This window comes from Amblyraja radiata, chromosome 3 (assembly GCF_010909765.2).
Source record: "Amblyraja radiata isolate CabotCenter1 chromosome 3, sAmbRad1.1.pri, whole genome shotgun sequence".
NCBI classification, from domain to species: Eukaryota; Metazoa; Chordata; class Chondrichthyes; order Rajiformes; family Rajidae; genus Amblyraja; species Amblyraja radiata.
Window position 1 is genome coordinate 108,501,264 of NC_045958.1, and position 21,916 is coordinate 108,523,179.

The 21,916-nt window shown below is 47.4% G+C and overlaps 1 protein-coding gene across 1 annotated transcript in view; it reads left to right on the forward strand.

Moving 5' to 3' along the window:
• snx25 (sorting nexin 25) overlaps positions 1-21,916 on the forward strand; it is a 211,699-nt gene that overhangs the window by 129,547 nt on the left and 60,236 nt on the right. The window contains exons 8-9 of the mRNA XM_033018822.1: positions 13,115-13,305; positions 19,729-19,860. Coding sequence (XP_032874713.1) covers positions 13,115-13,305; positions 19,729-19,860 — 323 coding nt within the window. The remainder of the gene's footprint in view (positions 1-13,114; positions 13,306-19,728; positions 19,861-21,916) is intronic.

The following is a 21,916-nucleotide window of genomic DNA, read 5'->3' on the forward strand; positions in this document are numbered from 1 at the left end:
GTTCACTCTTACCAGACAACTTAAACTGAATAAAGGACAAAAAGTATTAAGATGGATAGCTTTGGATAGTGAATTTAAACCAGGGATATATGACTCAACATTTAAAGAGTGGATGAAAAAAAGAATGACTGCATTTTGTACTGTTACTGAAAATGGAGACCTAAGATATTTTCAAGATTTGAAGGATAGATTTGCACTTCGAAACCAAGACTTGTTTAGATATCTCCAACTGAGAGATTATTACAATAAAAAAGTAAAAAGGGAGGCACTAGAAGAAAATAATCCAGTGGTAGAAGTGTTAGTTAATGCGTACCATCAAAAAACATCAAGGATTATTTCTAAACTTTTATCATAGTTTAATGGAATGTCAAGCTAAAACTACATTTTACGTGAAATTTAAGTAGGAAAAGGAATTGAACATCACAATCTCAAAAGAAGAATGGCATCATATGTGTGTAACACTATAGACATCCACTAATTCACAAAAATGGAGAGAATTTAACTGGAAAATTTTGATTTGTTTCTTTATTACGCCTAACCCAAAAAGCAAGCAAATTCTAAAGGGCCTGCCCCACTTGGCCATCATTTACGCGACAGGCCGGTAGTGACTGACGCGCGACCGTCACGCGACGGTCGCGCGCGTCATCACCCGTCATCATGCGCCTTTAAATATTTTATCTGCTCTGCAAGAAGAATTAGTCAGCGTATTGACATCATTTGTTAAGTGAAACATTGATAAAATTATTGTTTGCCGGAGAAAATCATTTACTTTTAAACTTTCTGAAATACTCCCAACAAACACAAACTTGTATTCCATGAGAGTACGTAGCGGGTACTCGGGGCTCTCGCGGACATTTTTGAACATGTTGAAAAATCTTCACGAGTTTACCGCGTTTCCCGAGTACCTGCCGTTAACGTTACGAGCCGCTAAAAGACGTCTCGAGCTCCGACGTACCCACTACGTACATTCTACGTGCTTACCACGAGTTTGATTTTTTTTAAACTCGGGAGAGCACTTGAATTACCTCGTACAGTGGGACAGGCAGCATCTCTGGAGAGAAGGAATGGGAGATGCTTCGGGTCAAGACCCTTCTTCAATCTGCAGTTCCTTCTCACACATTTTTAAAGCAGAGATTGACAAGCTCTTCATTAGGAAAGGCGTAAAATTATTGTGGAATTAATTGCCACAGAAGGCTGTGGAGGCCAAGTCAGCGGATATTTTTAGGGTGGAGATTGACAGATTCTCGATTAGTACGGGTGTCAGGGGTTATGGGGAGAAGGCAGGAGAATGGGGTTGGGAGGAAGAGATAGATCAGCCGTGATTGAATGGTGGAGCAGACTCGATGGACTGAAGGCCTGATTCTGCTCAGTCTTATGGGAGGCGCGAGGAAATCCACGCTGTCATTGGGAGAACGTGCAAACACCACACAGATAGCACCCGAGGTCAGATCGAACCCGGGTCACCGGTGTAGTGAGGCAGCAGCTCAACCAGCTGAACCACTGTGTTGTCCAGTATTCTCGGGTGATGCTGGATGTTTCATTTAGTTTATTTTTCGAAATGCAAACACAGAAGGAAAATGGTCATGAAAGATGTATGATCAGGTTTGCCTTGCTCCCTGTCCTGCTATTAATCTAAAATAGAGTCATAGAGTAATACAGATTGGAAAAAGGCCCTTTGGCCCAACTCGCCCACACCAGCCAACAATGTCCCAGCTACTCTAGTCCCACTTGCCTGCGTTTGGTCCATATCCCTCCAAACCTGCCCTATCCATGTACCTGTCCAACTGTTTCTTAAATGATGGGATAGTCCCAGCCTCAACTGCCTCCTCTGGCAGCTTGTTCCATACACCCACCACCATCTGTATGAAAATGCAACCCCTCGGATTGCTAATAAATCTTTTTCCTTTCACCTTGAACCTATGTCCTCTGGTCCTCGATTCCCCTCCTCTGGGTAAAAGACTACCCGATCTATTCCTCTCATGATTTTGTATACCTCATTAAAGATCACCACTCATCCTCCTACGAATAGAGTCCCAGCCTACTCAACCTCTCCATATAGCTCACACCCTCTAGTCCTGGCAACATCCTCGTAAATCTTTTCTGAACCCTTTCAAGCTTGACAATATCTTCCCTATAACATGGTGCCCAGAACAGAACACAATATTCTGTCATACAGCTGCAACATGACCTCCCTATCTATTACTTTCCATGTTTTTATCCCCTCTTGCGCAAACCAGTGGCAGAGTTGATTTTGATTTGTTGTCATGTGGATCGAGGTACAGTGAAAAGCTTTCCTTGTGTGCTAACCAGTCAGCAGAAAGACAATACATGATTACAACCATATCATCCATAGCCTACAGATACAGGCTCCCAGTACGGTACAGAATCAACTTCAAGCTCCTCTTATTCATATACAAAGCCTTTAACGGGCTTGCCCCCACCCCCCATATCAAAAATCTTCTAACCCGCCATTCTAACTCCAGGGTCCCTCAGGTCGGCCGACTTGGGGCTACTGACTATCCCGCGGTCTAGGTTTAATCTCAGGGGCGACCGCGCTTTTGCGGTTGCAGCACCTAGACTGTGGAACAGCATCCCCCTCCTCATCAGAACTGCCCCCTCTATCGACTTCTTTAAATCGAGGCTCAAAACCTATTTCTACTCCCTAGCATTTTTTGAGGCCCTCTGAGGGGGCGCTGTAAACAGTTTATGTATGCATTGTTAGGTCTGTCCACCATTGTATGTAGCACATTAGTATCTGCTCTGGTGTACAGCACTTTGGCCAACGTGAGTTGTTTTTAAATGTGCTATACAAATAAAATTGATTGATTGATTGAATGAATATTGTGAATACAGGAGATTAAAAACTATGGTCAAATAAGACATGTTGCTGTAGGATTAGACATTCTGTTGAAGTTCCGAGCGCTTTTGCTGATAAATGATTGCATCCCCGTAGAAAGCACACCAACGCCTCTACTTCCTAAGAAGGCGTAGGAAGTTTGGCATGTCCCCAACAACTGTCAACACCTTCCACACATGTGCCGTGAAAATCATTTTATCGGGGTGCATCACAGCTCGGTTTGGGAACAACTCCATCCAAGACCGCATGAAATTGCAGCGAATTGTGGACGCAGCCCAGACCATCACACAAACCAACCTCCCTTCCATTGACTCCATTTATACCTCACGCTGCCTCGGCAAGGCCAGCAGCATAATCAAGGATCAGTCGCACACTGACCACTCCCTCTTCTCCCCTCTCCCATCAGGCAAAAGGTACAGAAGTGTGAAAACGCACACCTCCAGATTCAGGGACAGTTTCTTCCCAGCTGTTATCAGGCAACTGAACCATCCTACCATAACCAGAGAGCAGTGCTGAACGACTATCTACCTCATCGGTGATCCTCGGACTATCTTTGATTGGACTTTACTGACTTCACCTTGCATAGTATGTTATTAGATGTACACTGCGGCATGACTCGATTGTAATCATGTGTTGTCTTTCTGCTGACTGGTTAGCATGCAACAAAAGCTTTTCACTGTACCTCGGTACACGTGACAATAAACTGAACTGAAACTAAATCTGCCATTGTTGACAGGCATTATCATTGATGACTGGAGAATGTCGTTTGACACCAGCCACTCTCAGTGCAGCAGCTTGCTGCCTTTTAACTTGCGATGAACAAATTGGAGTAAATGTGACAGCGTGTTTACTGATGCAACGTTTTACATGTCACACACTGCAATTCAAGTGTGCTAATTTCCTCGAAAATTGAACAGTTGACTCTCTCCAGCTTCTGAGTTACTCTGTCTTCTGACGCAGTGATTGTTTTTTAAATGTAGCCCGGACATGTTGATGTAAGTGGGCACTCTCAAAAATAAGCTACTTACCAAACAATTTTAGGTCACTCCAAACGGGCCAATTTGATGTGCCAGGTAAGTGTTCTGTAAGCAGATTAATTATCTACTTTTTTTTTGCCAGGATAATAGAATATTTAACATCTATATTGACGCTCTGCATAATTGTATCGAATTTGACAGCAGCCATACAAGTTATTTGACCCAAAGTGGGAGGCACGGTGACGCAGCAGTAGAGTTGCTGCCTCACAGCGCCAGGGTCCCGGGTACGATCCCGACTACGGGTGCTGTCTGTACGGAGTTTGTACGTTTTCCCCGTGACCTGCCTGGGTTTTTTTCCACTATCTCCAGTTTTCTCCCACACTCCAAAAGCGTACAGATTTGTTGGTTAATTGGCTTTGGTATAATTATGTGCGTAGGGTAGCGCAAGTGTGCGGGGATCACTGGTCAGTGCGCCAACGGGCCTGTTTCTGTGCTGTACTAAATTAAACTAAACTAAATTGGTCCATATCAGAATTTATGGTCTCCTCCACGGAGAGGCGACTTTTTCCATGTCGCCTCCCTCGTGGCCTAACGTAGAGGATCGGTGCGGCCTATCCCGGAGACGCGCCCGGGGTTTCAGCAGCGGGCGCAGCGCGGACACTTTCGTCGCGGAGTGGGCGAGCCCTCGCCGGGGGGGGAGCCATCCATTCATTGGCCCACGGCAGCCTGAAGCCGCGATCTGCGGAGCTCCAGCTGGCGCGGCATCCGGAGCCTGGGATCCCTCGTTGGGGACCCCGGAGAAGAAGAGCTCCGACCGCCAGCCAGTGGCTTATTTCTAACCGTGGGCGCAGCGTGGACTTACCATATGGAGCGGGGCCCCTCGTTGGGGATCTCTGGAGGGGAGCTCCAACCGCTGGCCCTGCGGTCTGCGGTGCTTCTGGCTGCGGCGTAGCGGGGACTTTAAATCTTCGACCGCCGGCCTGCGGCCTACACCAACCTGAAGCCGCGGCCTCCGGTGGGGAGGCACCAATTCAGGACTTACCTGGACTTACCTTGTCTGTACATCTGGACGCCCGCAGCGGCGGCTGCGGAGGGTTGTGGTCCCGACCACAGGGGAAAATGGAGGAGGACTGACCAAACTTTGTGCCTTCCACAACAGTGATGAATGCTGTGGTGGATGTTTGTGTTAACATTTATTTGTTTAAACGTTTTTTTATTGTGTATTGTGTGTTCTTTTTTTATTGTACCGCTGCTGGCAAATTTATTTCACTGCACTTTATGTGCCAGTGACGAATAAAACTTGATATGACTTGACTTTAAAAGTTTAGTTTCTTATTGTCATGTTGTTCCCGGTGTTGGGGGAGTCCAGAACCAGGGGACACAGTTTAAGAATAAGGGTTAGGCCATTTAGAACGAAGATGAGCAAAACAACTTTTTCACCCAGAAAGTTGTGAATCTATGGAATTCTCTGCCTCAGAAGGCAGTGGAGGCCGATTCTCTGGATGCTTTCAAGAGAGAGTTAGATAGAGCTCTTAAAGATAGCGGAGTCAGGCGATATGGGGAGAAGGCAGGAACGGGGTACTGATTGGGGATGATCAGCCATGATCACATTGAATGACGGTGCTGGCTCGAAGGGCCGAATGGCCTACTCCTGCACCTATTGCCTATTGTCTATTGTCTATTGAGTACTGAAGCACATTGAAAAACCTTTTGGTCACATGCAAACCATTCAAAGGAAAGATCCTACACGATCACAATCAAGCAATCCACAGTGTACAGATAAAAGAGTACAACAATAGTGTAAGATAAAGTCTGATTAAAGATAGTCAAATGTCTCCATTGAGGTAGATAGGAGGTCAGGGCGTACTCTAGTTGGTGAGAGGATGGTTCAGTTGCCAGATAACAGCTGGGAAGAAACTGTCCCTGAATCTGGAGGTGTGCATTTTCACTCTTCTGTACCTATTGCCTGATGGGAGAGGGGAGGTGAGGGAGTGACCCGGGTACGACTCATCCTTGAATATGCTGCTGGCCTTGCCGAGGCAGCGTGAGGTGTAGATGGAGTCAACGGAAGGGAGGTTGGTTTGTGTGATGGTCTGGGCTGCGTCCACGATTCGCTGCAATTTCTTCTGGTCTTGGATGGAGCTGTTCCCAAACCAAGCTGTGATGCATCCCGATAAAATGCTTTCTAATCTCATCATTGCCGACCAAGATGCCCATCTAAGTTAGTCCTCTTTGCCCTCGTTTGGCCCATCTATATACTATTAAAGCTATGTGTGTGTGTGTGGGTGCATGTCATTATTTTTGCCTTTGATTCGTTACTCCGCCAAAAACCCTCCCTGTACTCGGGGTCTGAAGCGCCGAGGATGCGGGGCCATGGAGCTGACGCTCACTCTGAGGCCGACAGCTGCTGGGCGGCCCCTCCCCTCGCAACCGCATGTTGCGGGAACAGACCCAACGGGTCTGCACTTGGTCTAGTATTCCTTTAAATCTTCCTATCCATGTACCTGTCTAAATGTTTCTTAAATGTTGTGATAGTACCTGCCTCAACCACCTCTTCAGGCAGCTCCTTCCATACACCCACCACCCTCCGAGTGATAAAGTTGCCCCTGAGATTCCTATTAAATCTTGCCGTCTGACTCCTTAAAGCTATATCCTCTTGTTTTTGATTCCCTCAACCCTGGGTAAAAGACTCTCAGCACTCGACCTATCTATTCCCCTCATGATTATATGTACCTTTACCTCTCGTGTTCCTGTTAAATCTTTCCCATCTCAACATAAATTTGTCACCTGGCTCTTGATTCCCGGAAGAGTCTCTTGCCCAGAGTAGGAGAATCGAGGACCAGAGGACATAGGTTCAAGGTGAAGAGGAAAAGATTTAATAGGAATCTGAGGGATAACGTTTTCACACACGAGCTGCCTGAGGAGGTAGTTGTAGGCTGGGACTATCCCAACGTTTAATAAACAGTTAGACAGGTACATGGTTAGTATAGAGGCCAAACGCGGGCAGGTGAGATTAGTGTGGTTGGTACCTGTTGGCCGGTGTGGGCAAGTTGGGCCGAAGGGCCTGTTTCCACACACCCATGACAGCCTTAAACGGTTAAAGGCCTATTCCTGCTTCCATTTTTTCTCTTTCTATGTTTATATCTGAATTTACAGCGGTATGAACATTGACTTCTCCAATTTCAGGTGGTCCTTGTTTTCTCCCTCTTTCCCCTCCACTTCCCAGCTCTCCCACAGCCTCCGCCTCTTCCTTTCTTCTTCCCGCCCCCCCCATGCCCTCATCAGTCTGAAGAAGGGTCTCGACCCGAAACGCCACCCATTCCTTCGCTCCATAGATGCTGCCTCACCCGCTGGGTTTCTCCAGCATTTTTGTCTACCAACAAATCTGATGATCATCACAATGAATTACAATTACAGCTATAATTACCGATATTATTCAACTAATATTTGCAATCAAGAGACCTATAATGAAACCCTTTCTCTGCAGTAAATTGTATACCTCACTAAGCATGTACAAAAACACGACAGATTAAGATCTTCGCAGACACAACTAATCTCAGTGGGAACGCAGCGGGACAATTTTCTCCAGACTTTGATCTGTCGCGAGCTTTCTGTCGGACAGATACTGAGACAACTCTGTATAATTACAATATCCTCCACCAGTCAAATTATACACAGCCTAGGAGATGCATGAACTGCAATGGTGACACAACAAAGTGCTGGAATAACTCAGCGGATCAGGCAGCGACATCCGACTCCGGGAACGAGTGGGTTAACATATGATGAGCGTTTGATGGCACTGGGCCTCTACTCGCTGGAGTTTAGAGGGATGATGGGGTACCTCATTAAAACTTACCGAATAGTGAAAGGCCTGGATAGAGTGGATGCGGAGAGGAGGTTTCCACTGGTGGGAGAATCTAGGACCGGAGGTCATAGCCTTCGAATTAAAGGACGTTCTTTTAAGATGGAGATGAGGAGGAATTTCTCTAGTCAGAGGGTGGTGATTCGGTGGAATTCATTGCCACAGAAGGCTGTGGAGGTCAAGTCATTGGGTATTTTTAAGGGAGAAAGTGATAGATTCTTGATTATTACGGGCGTCAGGGGTTATGGGGAGCAGGCAGGAGAATGGGGTTAGGAGGGAGAGATAGGTCAGCCATGAGTGAATGGCACAGTAGACTTGATGGGCCGAATGGCCTAATTCTACTCCTATCTGTGGTGGGAATGGACAGACGATATTTTGTGTAGGTTCCCGAGCTGAAACTTCGCCTGTCCACTCTCTCCAGAGATGCTCCCCGATCCACAGTCAAGAGTGTTTTATTCCGTGTCCCAAAATGGAACCTTTTTTCTTACTTGCAGCAGATTTGCAGATCGGCTGAGTTCCACCACCTCGTTGAGTTTTGTACACAGCCTTGGCAAGTTAATAGCTCAGAGTGGCACGGTGGCACAGTGGTGTGTAACCACCTTGATAAGATCACTCCTCTTCAACCTGTTCTCCAAGCTCAGATACCTATTACTGTAAATCCCCCCTCACCTTAAACCTATGTCCTCTGCTCCTCAATTCCCCTACTCTGGGCAAGAGACTCTGTGCATCTACCCGATCTATTCCTCTCATGATTTTATACACCTCTATAAGAGTCTGTGGAATTCTCTGCCTCAGAGGGCGTTGGAGGCAGGTTCTCTGGATGCTTTCAAGAGAGCTAGATAGGGCTCTTAAAAATAGCGGAGTCAGGGGATATGGGGAGAAGGCAGGAACGGGGTACTGATTGGGGATGATCAGCCATGATCACATTGAATGGCGGTGCTGGCTCGAAGGGCCAAATGGCCTACTCCTGCACCTATTGTCTATTGTCACCCCTCATCCTCCAGCGTTCCAAGGAATAGAGTCCCATCCTGCTCAACCCCTCCCTAGAGCTCAGGCCCTTGACTCCTGGCAACATCATCATAAATCGTCTCTGCACCCTCTACAGCTGGACAACATGCTTCCTATGGCAGGGTGACGTCAACGTCACCTATTCGTTGTCTCCAGAGACGCTGCCTGTACCCGCTGAGTTACTCCAGCGTTTTGTGTCTATCTTTGCTGGGTGGAGCCATGGATGTAATCTGTGTGAAGATGTATTCTGTGTAAGCACATGCGCCTGCTGATGATGGAAATGAGCAAAGACGTCAACCTGTCTTGAGTCTATCTGTGGTGTTGTTCATATTTATGGTATTACTGACTCTCCACCATTGCAACCATTTAACCTAGAGATTAGCTGGAGCACTTTGGCTGCAAGTCCCAATTATGAATCGGATTTTGTTTCAAACAACAGGCACGTGCACATTTACAAAATGTCTTTTACAGCTAATGGTCACCTCTAGACACTTGAGAATCAGAGAAGACCTTCTGATGTTCAGCCATTTTATCTATAGTATATTGTGCAACTGATCTAGATACAGGGTGGTGCAGTGGCAGAGTTGCTGCCTTACACCGCCAGAGACCCGGGTTCCATCCTGACCACGGGTGCTGTCTGTGTGGAGTTTGTACCTTCTCCCCGTGACCACGTGGGTTTTCTCCAGATGCTCCGGTTTCCTCCCACGCTCCAAAGACGTACAGGTTTGTAGGTGGATTGGCTTGGGAAAATAACCCCTTGTGTGTGCAGGGTAGTGTTAATATCCTACATAGAAACATAGAAAATAGGTGCAGGAGGAGGACATTTGGCCCTTCGAGCCAGCACCGCCATTCATTGTGATCATGGCTGATCATCCACAATCAGTAACCCGTGCCTGTCTTCTCCCCATATCCCTTGATTCCGCTAGCCCCTAGAGCTCTATCTAACTCTCTTAGAATAGTCGTCGCAGAACCGGTGGGCCGAAGGGCCTGTTTCCGTGCTGTATCTCTAAATTAAACCAAAATGAATGTTTAGTTTAGATGCACCTTGGAAACGGGCCAGCGACCAATTACCCTACAAACCTGCACATCTTTGGTGTGTGGGAAGAAACCGGAGCACCTGGAGAAAACCCACTCTGTCACGGGGAGAACGTACAAACTCCGTACAGACAGCACCCGTAGTCAGGATCGAACCGGGTTCTCTGGCGCTATAAGACAGCATCTCTACCACTGCTCTATTGCTGTTAATATGACAATCACAGTCTTGTAATGTACATTTAGAATTTAAATCTCATTATAAAATAATGTCCTCACATTTCACCCCCCATCAGCCGTCGCATTCAGCACTTAATCCTACGACATTTTCGCCACCTCCAACGTGATCTCACCACTGGCCACATCTTCCCATCTCCACCCCTTTCCGCTTTCTGCAGAGACCCGTTCCCTCTGCATCTCCCAGGTCAACTCGTCCCTTCCCACCCAAACCGCCCCCCCCTCCCCCCGGTACTTCCCCCTGCAACCGTAGGAGATGCAACACCTGTCCATATACCTCCCCCCTCGACTCCGTCCAAGGATCCCGATGGTCTTTTCAGTTGAGGCAGAGGTTCACTTCCTCTAACCTCATCTACTGTATCTGCTGTTCCAGGTGTGGACTCCTGCATGCCGGCGAGACCCAGCGCAGGCTCGGTGATCGTTCCGCTGAACACCCCCGCTCAGTCCGCCTTAACCTACCTGATCTCCCGGTTGCTAAACACTTTAACTCCCCCTCCCATTCCCAAACTGACCTTTCTGTCCTGGGTCTCCTCCATTGTCAGAGTGAGGCCCAGCGCAAATTGGAGGAACAGCACCTCATATTTTGCTTGGGCAGCTTACACCCCAGCGGTATGAACATTGACTTCTCTAACTTCAAGTAACCCTTGCTTTCCCTCTCTCTCCATCCCTCTCCCCTTCCCATTTCTCTGACCAGTCATACTGTCTCCGACTACATTCTATGTTTGCTTTGTTGTGATCCTCTCCCAGCTAATAATGATCTATTCTACATGTTCCTTGATCTCCATATCCTTTATCTTGTTTTCACACCTTACCCTTCCTTATCTATGTATCTCCCACTTCCCTGACATCAGTCTGAAGAAGGTTCTTGACCCGAAACGTCACCCATTCATTCTCTCCAGAGATGCTGTCTGTCCCGCTGAGTTACTCCAGCATTTTGAGTCTGTCTTCGGTTTAAACCACCATCTGCGGTTCCTTCCTACATACTTTAAGTGCTGGGTTCAGGTGGCTGTTCTTTATTCTTCCAAGGGTCAAAAATTGACAAGATGGAGGTTGACCTTAAATAGAGAAGAATAATGTAAGGCTTTTGTCTTTTGTCTCTCTGCAATAGACCTGTAGCAGGCTAGAGGGTCAGTGGATTCATTCCCAATTGTAAATTGCCCCTGGTGTTGGAGGTGAATGGTCTAATCTAGGGAGGGTTGATGAGAATGTGGGGAGAAGGGGCAGCGGTAGAGTTACTGCCTCACAGCGCCAGAGACCCGGGTTCGAGCTTGACTACGGGCGCTGTCTGTCCGGAGTTTGTATGTTCTCCCCGTGACCTGTGTGGGTTTTCTCTGAGATCTCCGGTTTCCTCCCACACTCCAAAGACGTACAGGTTTGTAGATTAGTTGGCTTGGTATACATTGTCCCTAGTGTGTGTAGGATGGCGTTCTTCTTCCTTGCGTATGGCGTGCACAGCCTAAAGTTGTAGGACAACTTGTTCTATTTGATCTCATTTGATTGTGCACGCCAGGTTGATTGCATCTGTCGAAACCACGTGAAGGTTGCAATCTCGCACCCCAGGATAGCGTTAATGTGCAGGGATTGCTGGTCGGCATGGACTCGTTTCTGCGCTATCTATCTCTGAACTATCTCTCAACTAAAAGTAAAAATGGGATGATTGCAGGATTAGTGTAAAGGTGTCATTGTTGGTCAGCGTGGGACTTGGGAGCTTGTTTCCATGCTGTATCTCTGTCTGACAATGTAACTTGCGTTGGGTACTAATTTGAAAAGGTAATTGGAAGCTTTCAAAGTTATCCCAATAAGTCTCGTTTGAATAGTCAGACTCTTTTTCCCCAGGGCGGAAATACTAGACTAAAGGACATAGCTTTAAGTAGAGAAGGCCAAAGTTCAAAGGAGATGGACATGTTTCTTACACCATATAAGACATGACAATAGACAATAGACTGGTGCAGAAGTAGGCCTTTCGGCCCTTCGAGCCAGCACCGCCATTCAGTGTGATCATTGCTAATCATCCACAATCAGTACCTCGTTCCTGCCTTCTCCCCATATCCCCTGACTCCGCTCTCTTTAAGAGCCCTATCTAGCTCTCTCTTGTAAGTATCCAGAGAACCGGCCTCCACTAAGGCAGAGAATTCCACAGAGTCACAACGCTGTGTGTGGTAAAGTGTTTCCTCATCTCCGTTCTAAATGGCTTACCCCTTATTCTTAAACTGTGGCCCCTAGTTCTGGACTCCCCCAATACCGGGAACATGTTTCTTGCCTCTAGCGTGTCCAAGCCCTTAATAATTTTATATGTTCCAATAAGATCCCCCTAGAGCAGAATTAGGTAATTCGGCCCATCAAGTCTACTCCGCCGTTCAATCATGTCTGATCTATTTTTCCCTCTCAACCTCATTCTCCTGCCTTCTCCCTGCAGCTGTTGATGTCCTTACCAATCAAGAATCGGTCAATCTGCATGTTGAAAATACGCAATGACTTGGTACCACAGCCATCTGTCACATTGAATTCCACAGATTCACCACCCTCTGGCTAAAGAAATTCCTCCTCCTCTCCATTCTAAAGGTAGACTCAAGGGTTGTGTGCTTGGAGCTGCTGCCAAGGGTGGTGGTGGTGGAGGCAGATTCAACAGTGGTATTTAAGAGGCTTCAGGTACATAGATGCGCAGGGAATGGAGGAATATGGATCATGTGCAGATTAGTTTTAGTTTGAGAGTTACAGTGCCCAAGCTGATCCTTCAGCCCTCCGAATCCGCGCCAACCACCGATCACACGTACACTACTTCTGTCCTACATACTACGGACAATTTACAGAGGCCAGTTAACCTACAGATCCGCACATCTTTGGAGTCTGGAAGGAAACCGGAGCACCCGGAGAAAACCCACGTGGTCCCAGGGAGAAGGTAGAAACTCTATACAGACAGCACCCGTAGTCAGGATCGAACCATATGGCTGCACCACTGCCCCACTCTGTCAGGCAGCGTACCTCTGGCGCTGTAAGGCAGCAACTCTACCGCTGCACGTCCACGGCGCTGGCATTAATGTGGAGCTGTACTTGTTATCCTGTGATCGCGGTGAGTGATGTATTTTCTCCTGGATCACCATCCCAGTCGCTAACGTTTGCCCTTCTCGATGCCCACTGCAGACAGCAAAGGGAAAGAGTCTGCGGCCATGAAGGCGGACCTGCTGCGAGCCCGCAACATGAAGAGATACATCAACCAGCTGACCGTGGCCAAGAAGCAGAGCGAGAAGCGGCTGAAGCTGCTCGGTGGCCCTGTGTACGGACAGCAGGAAGATGGAGGCTGCGACGAGACCGACGCACCTTCCAGTCAAAAGGTAAAGAGTGAAACTACTGGCACTGCCTCACAATGGGGTGAACACAATACATTGGGCTAAAGGGCAATAGACAATAGACAATAGGTGCAGGAGTAGGCCATTCAGCCCTACGAGCCAGCACCGCCATTCAATGTGATCATGGCTGATCATCCCCAATCTGTACCCCGTTCCTGCTTTCTCCCCATATCCCCTGACTCCACTATCTTTAAGACGCTGTAGGACTTTAAGATTGCTCAAAGTATTCCCAAAAAGTTAATCTGCAAGTCGAAACTAATTAATTGCCACAGTTTCTGCATTATAAGGGACTACACTAGTAAGGAAAGCAAACGCAATGCTAGCATTTATTTGCTGAGGGGCTGGAACACAAACAACATGTGGAGGCTCTATAAGGCGCTGGTAGGGCCGCATTTGGAATATTGTGAGCAAATTTGGGCCCAAGTGGGTCATTCAATGTGATCATGGCTGATCATCCCCAATCAGTACCCCGTTCCTGCCCTCTCCCCATATCCCCTGATTTTGGACCCAAGCGGGTCATTCACCGTGGGAAGGATGTGCTTGCCCTGGTCGGAGCTCTTCAGAGTGGCAAGCTGATTAAAGTGAGGCAGTGTATGAATCTGTGGCCGAGTCCCAACTATCTGTGATACATCTCCCTAATTTGGATGAGGCAATTGAATGTAACAGTTCTAAACTTGGCATTAGACTGTTTAGTTTAGAGATGCATCCCTTTGGCCCACCATGTCTGCGATAACCAGGGATCACCCTGGTTGGACTAGTGTCTATCCAACACACTAGGGATAATTTACTTCATTGGGGAGCCTTGAACCATCTTTAATTAGACTTTACTGCCGTTATCTTGCACTAAAGTTATTCACTTTATTCCCATTGTCATGTTCATAAGTTCATAGGTTCATAAGAGATAGGAGCAGAATCAGACCATTTGGCCCATCGTCTACTCCGCCATTCATACGCTCATAACTTCATAAGTTATAGGAGCAGAAATTAGGCCATTCGGCCCATCACGTTTACTCGGCCATTCATTCATAGCCGATCTATCTTCTCTCTCAACCCCATTCTCCTGCTTTCTCCCCATAACCCCCGACACCCGTACTAATCAAGAATCTATCTCTGTCTTAAAAATAAATATCCATTGACTTGGCCACCATAGCCTTCTGTGGCAATGAATCCCACAGACTCACCACCCTCTGACTGAAGAAACTACCGCTCATCTGCTTCCCAAAGGAACGTCCTTTAATTCTGAGGCTATGACCTCTGGTCCTAGACTTTCCCACTAGTGGAAACATCCTCTCCACATCCACTCTATCCAGGCCTTTCACTATTCGGTAAGTTTCAATGAGTTTGCCCCTCATCCTTCTAAACTCCAGCGGGTACAAGCCCAGTGCTGCCAAACGCTAATCATACTGTATGTTAACCCACTTATTCTTGGGATCATTCTCATGCATCTACATTATGGATGGCCCGATTGTAATCATGTGTAGTCTATCCACTGACTGGTTAGCATGCAGCAAAAGCTTTTCACTGCTACATGTGACAATAAAATAAAAAACAATTAACCTACAAACCTGCACGTCTTTAGAACATGGAAGGAAACCGGAGCACCCGGAGAAATCCCATGTGGTCGCAGGGAGAGCATGCACACTCCATTCGGGCAGCACCCGTAGTCGGGATCGAACCCAGGTCTCTGGCGCTGTAAGGCAGCAACTCTACTGCTGCGCCACCGTGCCACCCTGCCGACTGTGTGGGATTCTGAGATGTGAGGGGGAAGCAACAAGACTTTAATCTGGGCCTCCTCCATTGTCAGAGTGAGGCCAAGCATAACTTAGAGGAACAACACCTCATATTTTGTTTGAGCAGCTACCCGTGCATTACACTGATTATCTAATTGCATTCCCCCTCCTCTCCCCCCCCCCCCCTTCTCCCTCCCCCACCCTAGGGGTCACACTGGTTCCACTGTTCGCTGTCCTTGTATCCCTTCATTATCACCTCTGCCCCAGCCAACAATGGACCATTGTGGGCTCCATCATTCCTGAGGTCATCTGTTGCCAGTCCTGATTTGTTCTGGCCTTTTCTCTCCTCAATTCCCCCCCCCCCCCCCCGCCCCCCCCTCACGTCTTTCAGTCTGAAGAAGGGTCTCAAGAGTCAATAGTGTTTTATTGTCTTATGTCCCAGATAGAACAATGACATTCTTACTTGCTGCAACACAACAGAATATGTAAACATAGTGCACAGGGTACTGATTGGGGATGATCAGCCATGATCATATTAAAAAACATATAACATATAACATATAATAATTTACAGTACGGAAACAGGCATCTCGGCCCTACAAGTCCGTGCCGAACAATTATTTCCCCTTAGTCCCACCTGCCTGCACTCATACCATAACCCTCCATTCCCTTCTCATCCATATGCCTATCCAATTTATTTTTAAATGATACCAACGAACCTGCCTCCACCACTTCCACTGGAAGCTCATTCCACACCGCTACCACTCTCTGAGTAAAGAAGTTCCCCCTCATGTTACCCCTAAACTTCTGTCCCTTAATTCTGAAGTCATGTCCTCTTGTTTGAATCTTCCCTATTCTCAAAGGGAAAAGCTTGTCCACATCAACTCTGTCTATCCCTCTCATCATTTTAAAGACCTCTATCAAGTCCCCCCTTAACCTTCTGCGCTCCAGAGAATAAAGACCTAACTTATTCAAGTAATAATTATTGAATGGTGGTGCTGGCTCGAAGGGCCGAATGGCCTACTCCTGCACCTATTGTCTATTGTCTACACTGGGAATTATATGATAAACGAGAGAGAGAAAAGAAAAAAAAAAGAAAAAGACCCAAAAGTCACCTCTTAAAAATAGCGCAGTCAGGGGATATGGGGAGATGGCAGGAACGGGGTACTGATTGGGGATGATCAGCCAAGATCACATTGAATGGCGGTGCTGGCTCGAAGGGCCACATGGCCTACTCCTGCACCTAATGTTGATTGTCTATTGTCTATTCCTTCTCTCCAAAGATGCTGCCTGACCTGCTGCGTTACTACAACATTTTGTGTCTATATACGGTGAAATGGGACCATCTTAGCGGGGATCTTGGTCGGCACTCATGAGTTGTTGCCATCGGTCCTGTTTTCCTGCTGTCTGACTCTATAAGCTAGTGAGGCAATTACTTCCGAACACAATATTCTAAACACAGCACAATAATTGCTTAATTTCGTGTGCAAGTTGATTCTGTTATGAGCAATTTTCTAAATCACGCTGTCAACGCACACACTTTATACGCAGTAAGAGACTGTAAATCCTGCGATTTTAGCTCCAGTCCGTGGGCACGACGAATAGAAATGATTGTTTTGTTCAAGTAAAGTTTCCAAGGGGAAATAAAGCGAGAGGCACCAAAACAAATTAACAAGCCAGGCACAGACATTGAAGCTGGAAAGGCCATCAGCTTTGGAAGGGAGCCTGCAGGGCTATGAGAATACCAAGAGGCCAATTACTCATCGTTATACACCAATTCTCATTTCTCAATACAATAATCCATCGACCCAACTAAAATAAAAGTAATCAAGAAGGAACTGCAGATGCTGGAAGATCGAAGGTACACAAAAATGCTGGAGAAACTCAGCGGGTGCAGCAGCATCTATGGAGCGAAGGAAATAGGCGCCGTTTCGGGCCGAAACCCTTCTTCAGACTGATGGGGGTTGGGGGGGAGAAGGAAGGAAAAAGGGAGGAGGAGGAGCCCGAGGGCGGGGGGATGGGAGGAGACAGCTCGAGGGTTAAGGAAGGGGAGGAGACAGCAAGGACTAGCAAAACTGGGAGAATTCAACGTTCATGCCATCCGGACGCAAGCAACCCAGGCGGAATATGAGGTGCTGTTCCTCCAATTTCCAGTGTTGCTCACTCTGGCAATGGAGGAGACCCAGGACAGAGAGGTCGGATTGGGAATGGGAGGGGGAGTTGAAGTGCTGAGCCACCGGGAGTTCAGGTAGGTGCGAGGACATTTCCGATGCCCTGGTGTGGAACGTCTCATCCTGGGAGCAGATGCGGCGTAAGCGGAGGAATTGGGAGTAGGGGATGGAGTCTTTACAGGGGGCAGGGTGGGAAGACGTGTAGTCCAGATAGCCATGGGAGTCAGTTGGTTTGTAGTGTATGTCGGTCAGAAGTCTGTCCCCTGCGATGGAGATGGTGAGGTCAAGGAATGGTAGGGAAGTGAAGTAAATAAAAATAAAAGTAATGTGGATTCTGAAAAGTCTGAAGAAGTGGTCTCTCCAGAGCTGCTGCCTGTCCCGCTGAGTTACTCCAGCACTCTGTGTCTATCTTGGGTGTAAACCAGCATCTGCAGTTCCTTCCTACACAGTAAGCAAGGATCTGCTGGGAAGACTCAGGAGGTCAAGCGGCAACTGTGGAGGGAAAAATAGGAAGGGAGATGAGGAGGAATTTCTTTAGTCAGTGGAGTTCAGTCAGTGTTTCCACACCTCAAAAAATGTTTTTGTTCAAATAGAATCCCATATTTCCTGGAATTTGATGGAATTTCCTGAAATACCCCGGCGATTCCACCGCCGCCATTTTAAATTGTGACGCGGCTGACGGGCCTCCCCCAACTGCGCAGGCTCGGATGGTCGTAAATATACTTTTTTTCCCCCAAATCGTCCCGCGGGCCGGATTGGAGCCCTTGGCGGGCCGGATGCGGAAATTTCCCGAAATTATTTCTTTCCCTAAAATTACCCGAAGACAATCAGAATTTCCCGAATTTCGGGTAATTTCCTTCAAAGTGGAAACACAGGGCTCAGTTCAGTTCAGTTTAGTTTAGTTGATTGTCACGTGTACCGAGGTACAGTGAAAAGCTTTTTGTTGATCAATCCACTTTTTGTTGATCAATCCACTTTTATTCCTGATGCCGATAACTACCTCCTTCATCCAGCTGACATGGAAGAAGTGGTTGTTGTCTTGACACCAAGTTACTAAGGAGGATAAAGGGGGGACTTCATTGAAACTTACTGAATAGTGAAAGGCCTGGATAGAGTAAATTTGGAGAGGATGTTCTGGACTCCCCCAACATCGGGAACATGTTTCCTGCATCTAGCGTGTCCAAACCCTTAACAATCTTATATGTTTCAATGAGATCCCTCTCATCCTTCTAAACTCCAGAATGTACAAGCCCAGCCGCTCTATTCTCTCAGCATATGACAGTCCCGCCATCCCAGGGATCAATCTTATGAACCTAAGCTGCACTGCCTCAATCACAAGGCTGTCCTTCCTCAAATTAGGAGACCAAAACTGTACACAATACTCCAGATGTGGTCTTACCAGAGCCCTATACAACTGCAGAAGAACCTCTCTACTCCTATACTGAAATCCTCTTGTTATGAAGGCCAACATTCCATTCGCTTTCTTCACTGCCTGCTGTACCTGTTAGCCAACTTTCAGTGACCGGTGCACAAGAACACCCAGGTCTCGCTGCACCTCCCCCTTACCTAATGAAACCCCATTGAGATAATAATCTGCCCCCTTGTTTTTGCCACCAAAGTGGATAACCTCACATTTATCTATATTATACAGCATCTGCCATGCATCTTCCCACTCACTCAACCTGTCCAGGTCACCCTGCAACCTCCTAACATCTTCTTCACAGTTCACACTGCCACCCAGCTTTGTGTCATCCACAAACATGCTAGTGTTGCTCCTAATTCCCTCTTCCAAATCATTAAAATATATGGTAAATCATTAATATATATGCGACCCCTTGCGGCACTCCACTCGCCGCTGCCTGCCATTCTGAAAAGGACCCGTTCACTCCTACTCTTTGCTTCCTGTCTGCCAACCAATTTTCTATCCACGTCAATTTCTGCCACTCAGCTTTGTGTCATCTGCAAATTTGCTAATGTTACTTTAAATCCCTTCATCCAAATCATTGATGTATATTGTAAATAGCTGCGGTCCCAGCACTGAGCCTTGCGGTACCCCACTAGTCACTGCCTGCCATTCTGAAAGGGAGCCGTTAATCCCTACTCTTTGTTTCCTGTCTTACCTTTAGAAAGAAGAATGAAGAGGAATTTCTTTAGAGGGTGGTGAATCTGTGGAATTCTTTGCTACAGGAGGCTGTGGAGGCAAAGTCAGTGAATATTTTTAAGGCGGAGATTGACATATTCTTGATTAGTACGGGTGTCAGGGGTTATGGGGAGAAGGCAGGAGAATGGGGTTGAGAGGGAAAGATAGATCAGTCACGATTGAATGGCAGAATAGACTTGGTGGGCTGAATGGCCTAGAACCTATGAACTTATGGACCTTTGTTCCCAATACGGACAGACGTCCCGGTTACAATAGATTTCATCTGCGGTAACTGGAGACGTCGACAATAGCCGGAGTAGACGGCAACAATGTTCTGGTTAACGCTGCCTCTTGTGTTGTTTTGCAGATTCTACAACTTGATGAGATCTTGTCCAACCCATCCTACAGGGAACACTTCCGTGCCTACATGGAAAGGATGGATAAACGGGATCTCGTCAGCTTCTGGGAGTCCGTTGAATACTTGAAAATTGCAAACAAGGTACCATACTTTCCGAATTAAAAACAGAAAACGCTGGAAATGCTCATTTTGTCTGGCAGCATCTGTGAAGAGATAAAACATTTGTCAGGCCCTAAAAGCCCTGTCCCACGGTACGAGTTCATTCCAAGAGCTCTCCCGAGTTTTCCCTGATTCGAACTCGGAGATTTACGGTAATGGCCACTCGTCGGTACTCGGGGCTCTTGTGGACATTTTTCAACGTGTTGAAAAATCTTCACGAGTCTTCCCGTGCTTACCTGCCGTTAGCGAGTCTTCCTGAGTACCTGCCGTTAGCGTTACGAGCTGCTAAGAGACGTCCCCGAGCTCCGAAGTACCCGCTACGTTCATTCTCCATGCTTACCACGATTTTTTTAAAACTCAGGAGAGCTCTTGGAATGAACTTGTACTGTGGGACAGGGCTATTAGTCTTTGGGACGGCACAGTGGTGCAACTGGTGGAGCTGTTGTCTCAGAGTACCAGAGACTCGGGTTCAATCCTGCCCTAGGGTGCTGTCTGTGCAGAGTTTGCACATTCTCCCTTTGACTGCATGGGTTTAGTTTAGTTTATGTTTCGTTTAGAGATACAGCGCGGAAACAGGCCCTTCAGCCCACTGAGTCCGCGCCGATCAGCGATCCCTGCACATTAACACTACCCTGCACACTCTAGGGACAATTTGCACGTATACCAAGCCAATTAAACATACATTCCTTTGGAGTGTGGAAGGAAACCGGAGCTCCCTGAGCGGTCACGGGGAGAACGTACAAACGCCGCGCGGACAGCCCCCATAGTCAGGATCGAACCCGGGTCTCTGGCGCTGTGAGGCATCAATTCTACCACTGCGCCATCTTGCCACCGTACCGGGTTTCCTCCGGGTGCTCCGGTTTCTTCCCGCATCCCAAACACGTGCGAGTTTGTAGGTGTAAAAAAAAATTGCCCCAAGTGTGTGTAGGGTGTGGATGAGAAAGGGGGGATAAAATAGAAAATAGTGTGGGTGGATGATCGATGATTGGCATGGACTTGGTGGGTTGAAGGGCTTGTTTCTATGCTGTATCTTTCGATCAATTCAATCAATCAATTGATCCTTGGCTTAAAGTTTGGTTTAGTTTAGAGATACAGCGAGGAAACTGGCCCTTCGGCCCGCTGAGTCTGTGTTAACCCTCAAACCTGCACGTCTTTGGAATTGGGAGGATTCCGGAGGAAACCCATGCGGTCACAAGGTGAACAAACTGATACAGACAGCACCCGCAGTCAGGATCGAACTCGGGTCACTTGCACTGGCAACTCTACCGCTGCGCCACCGTGCCGCTTATAAGCAATGCTATGAGCTGGAGGTGTAACAATTCCAACATCTGATTTATGAGGCCCACCGTGTCCGCGCTGACCAGCGATCACCCACGTACACTAGCACTCTCCTACACACCAGGGGCAATTTTACAATATTTTACTGAAGCCAATTAATCTACAAACCTGCATATCTTTGGAGTGTGGGGGGAATCCAGGGCACCCGGAGAAAACGCACGCAGTCATAGCAAAATAGGTGCAGGAGTAGGCCATTCGGCCCTTCGAGCCAGCACCACTGGTCACGGGGAGAGCGTGCAAATTCCGTACAGACAGCACCCGTAATCAGGATCATACCCCGGGTCTCTGGCGCTGTGAGGCAGCAACTCTACCGCTGCACCACCGTGCCGCCCTACCTACATGGATCCATGAAGAACATGGATCAGTGACATTTTTTAGGTGGGGACCCTTCTTCAGACTGAGTAGAAACATGGAAAATAGGTGCAGGAGTAGCCCATTTGGCCCTTCGAGCCAACACCACCATCCAATATGATCATGGTTGATCATCCAAAATCAGTGCCCCGTTCCTGCTTTCTCCCCATATCCCCTGACTCTGCTATCTTATTCCTTTCGCCTTAAGAGCTAAATCTAACTCTCTCTTGAAAACATCCAGCGAATTGGCCTCCACTGCCTTCTGTGGCAGAGAATTCCGCAAATTCACAACTCTCTGGCTGAAAACGTTTTTCCTCATCTCAGTCCTAAATGGCCTACCCCTTATTCT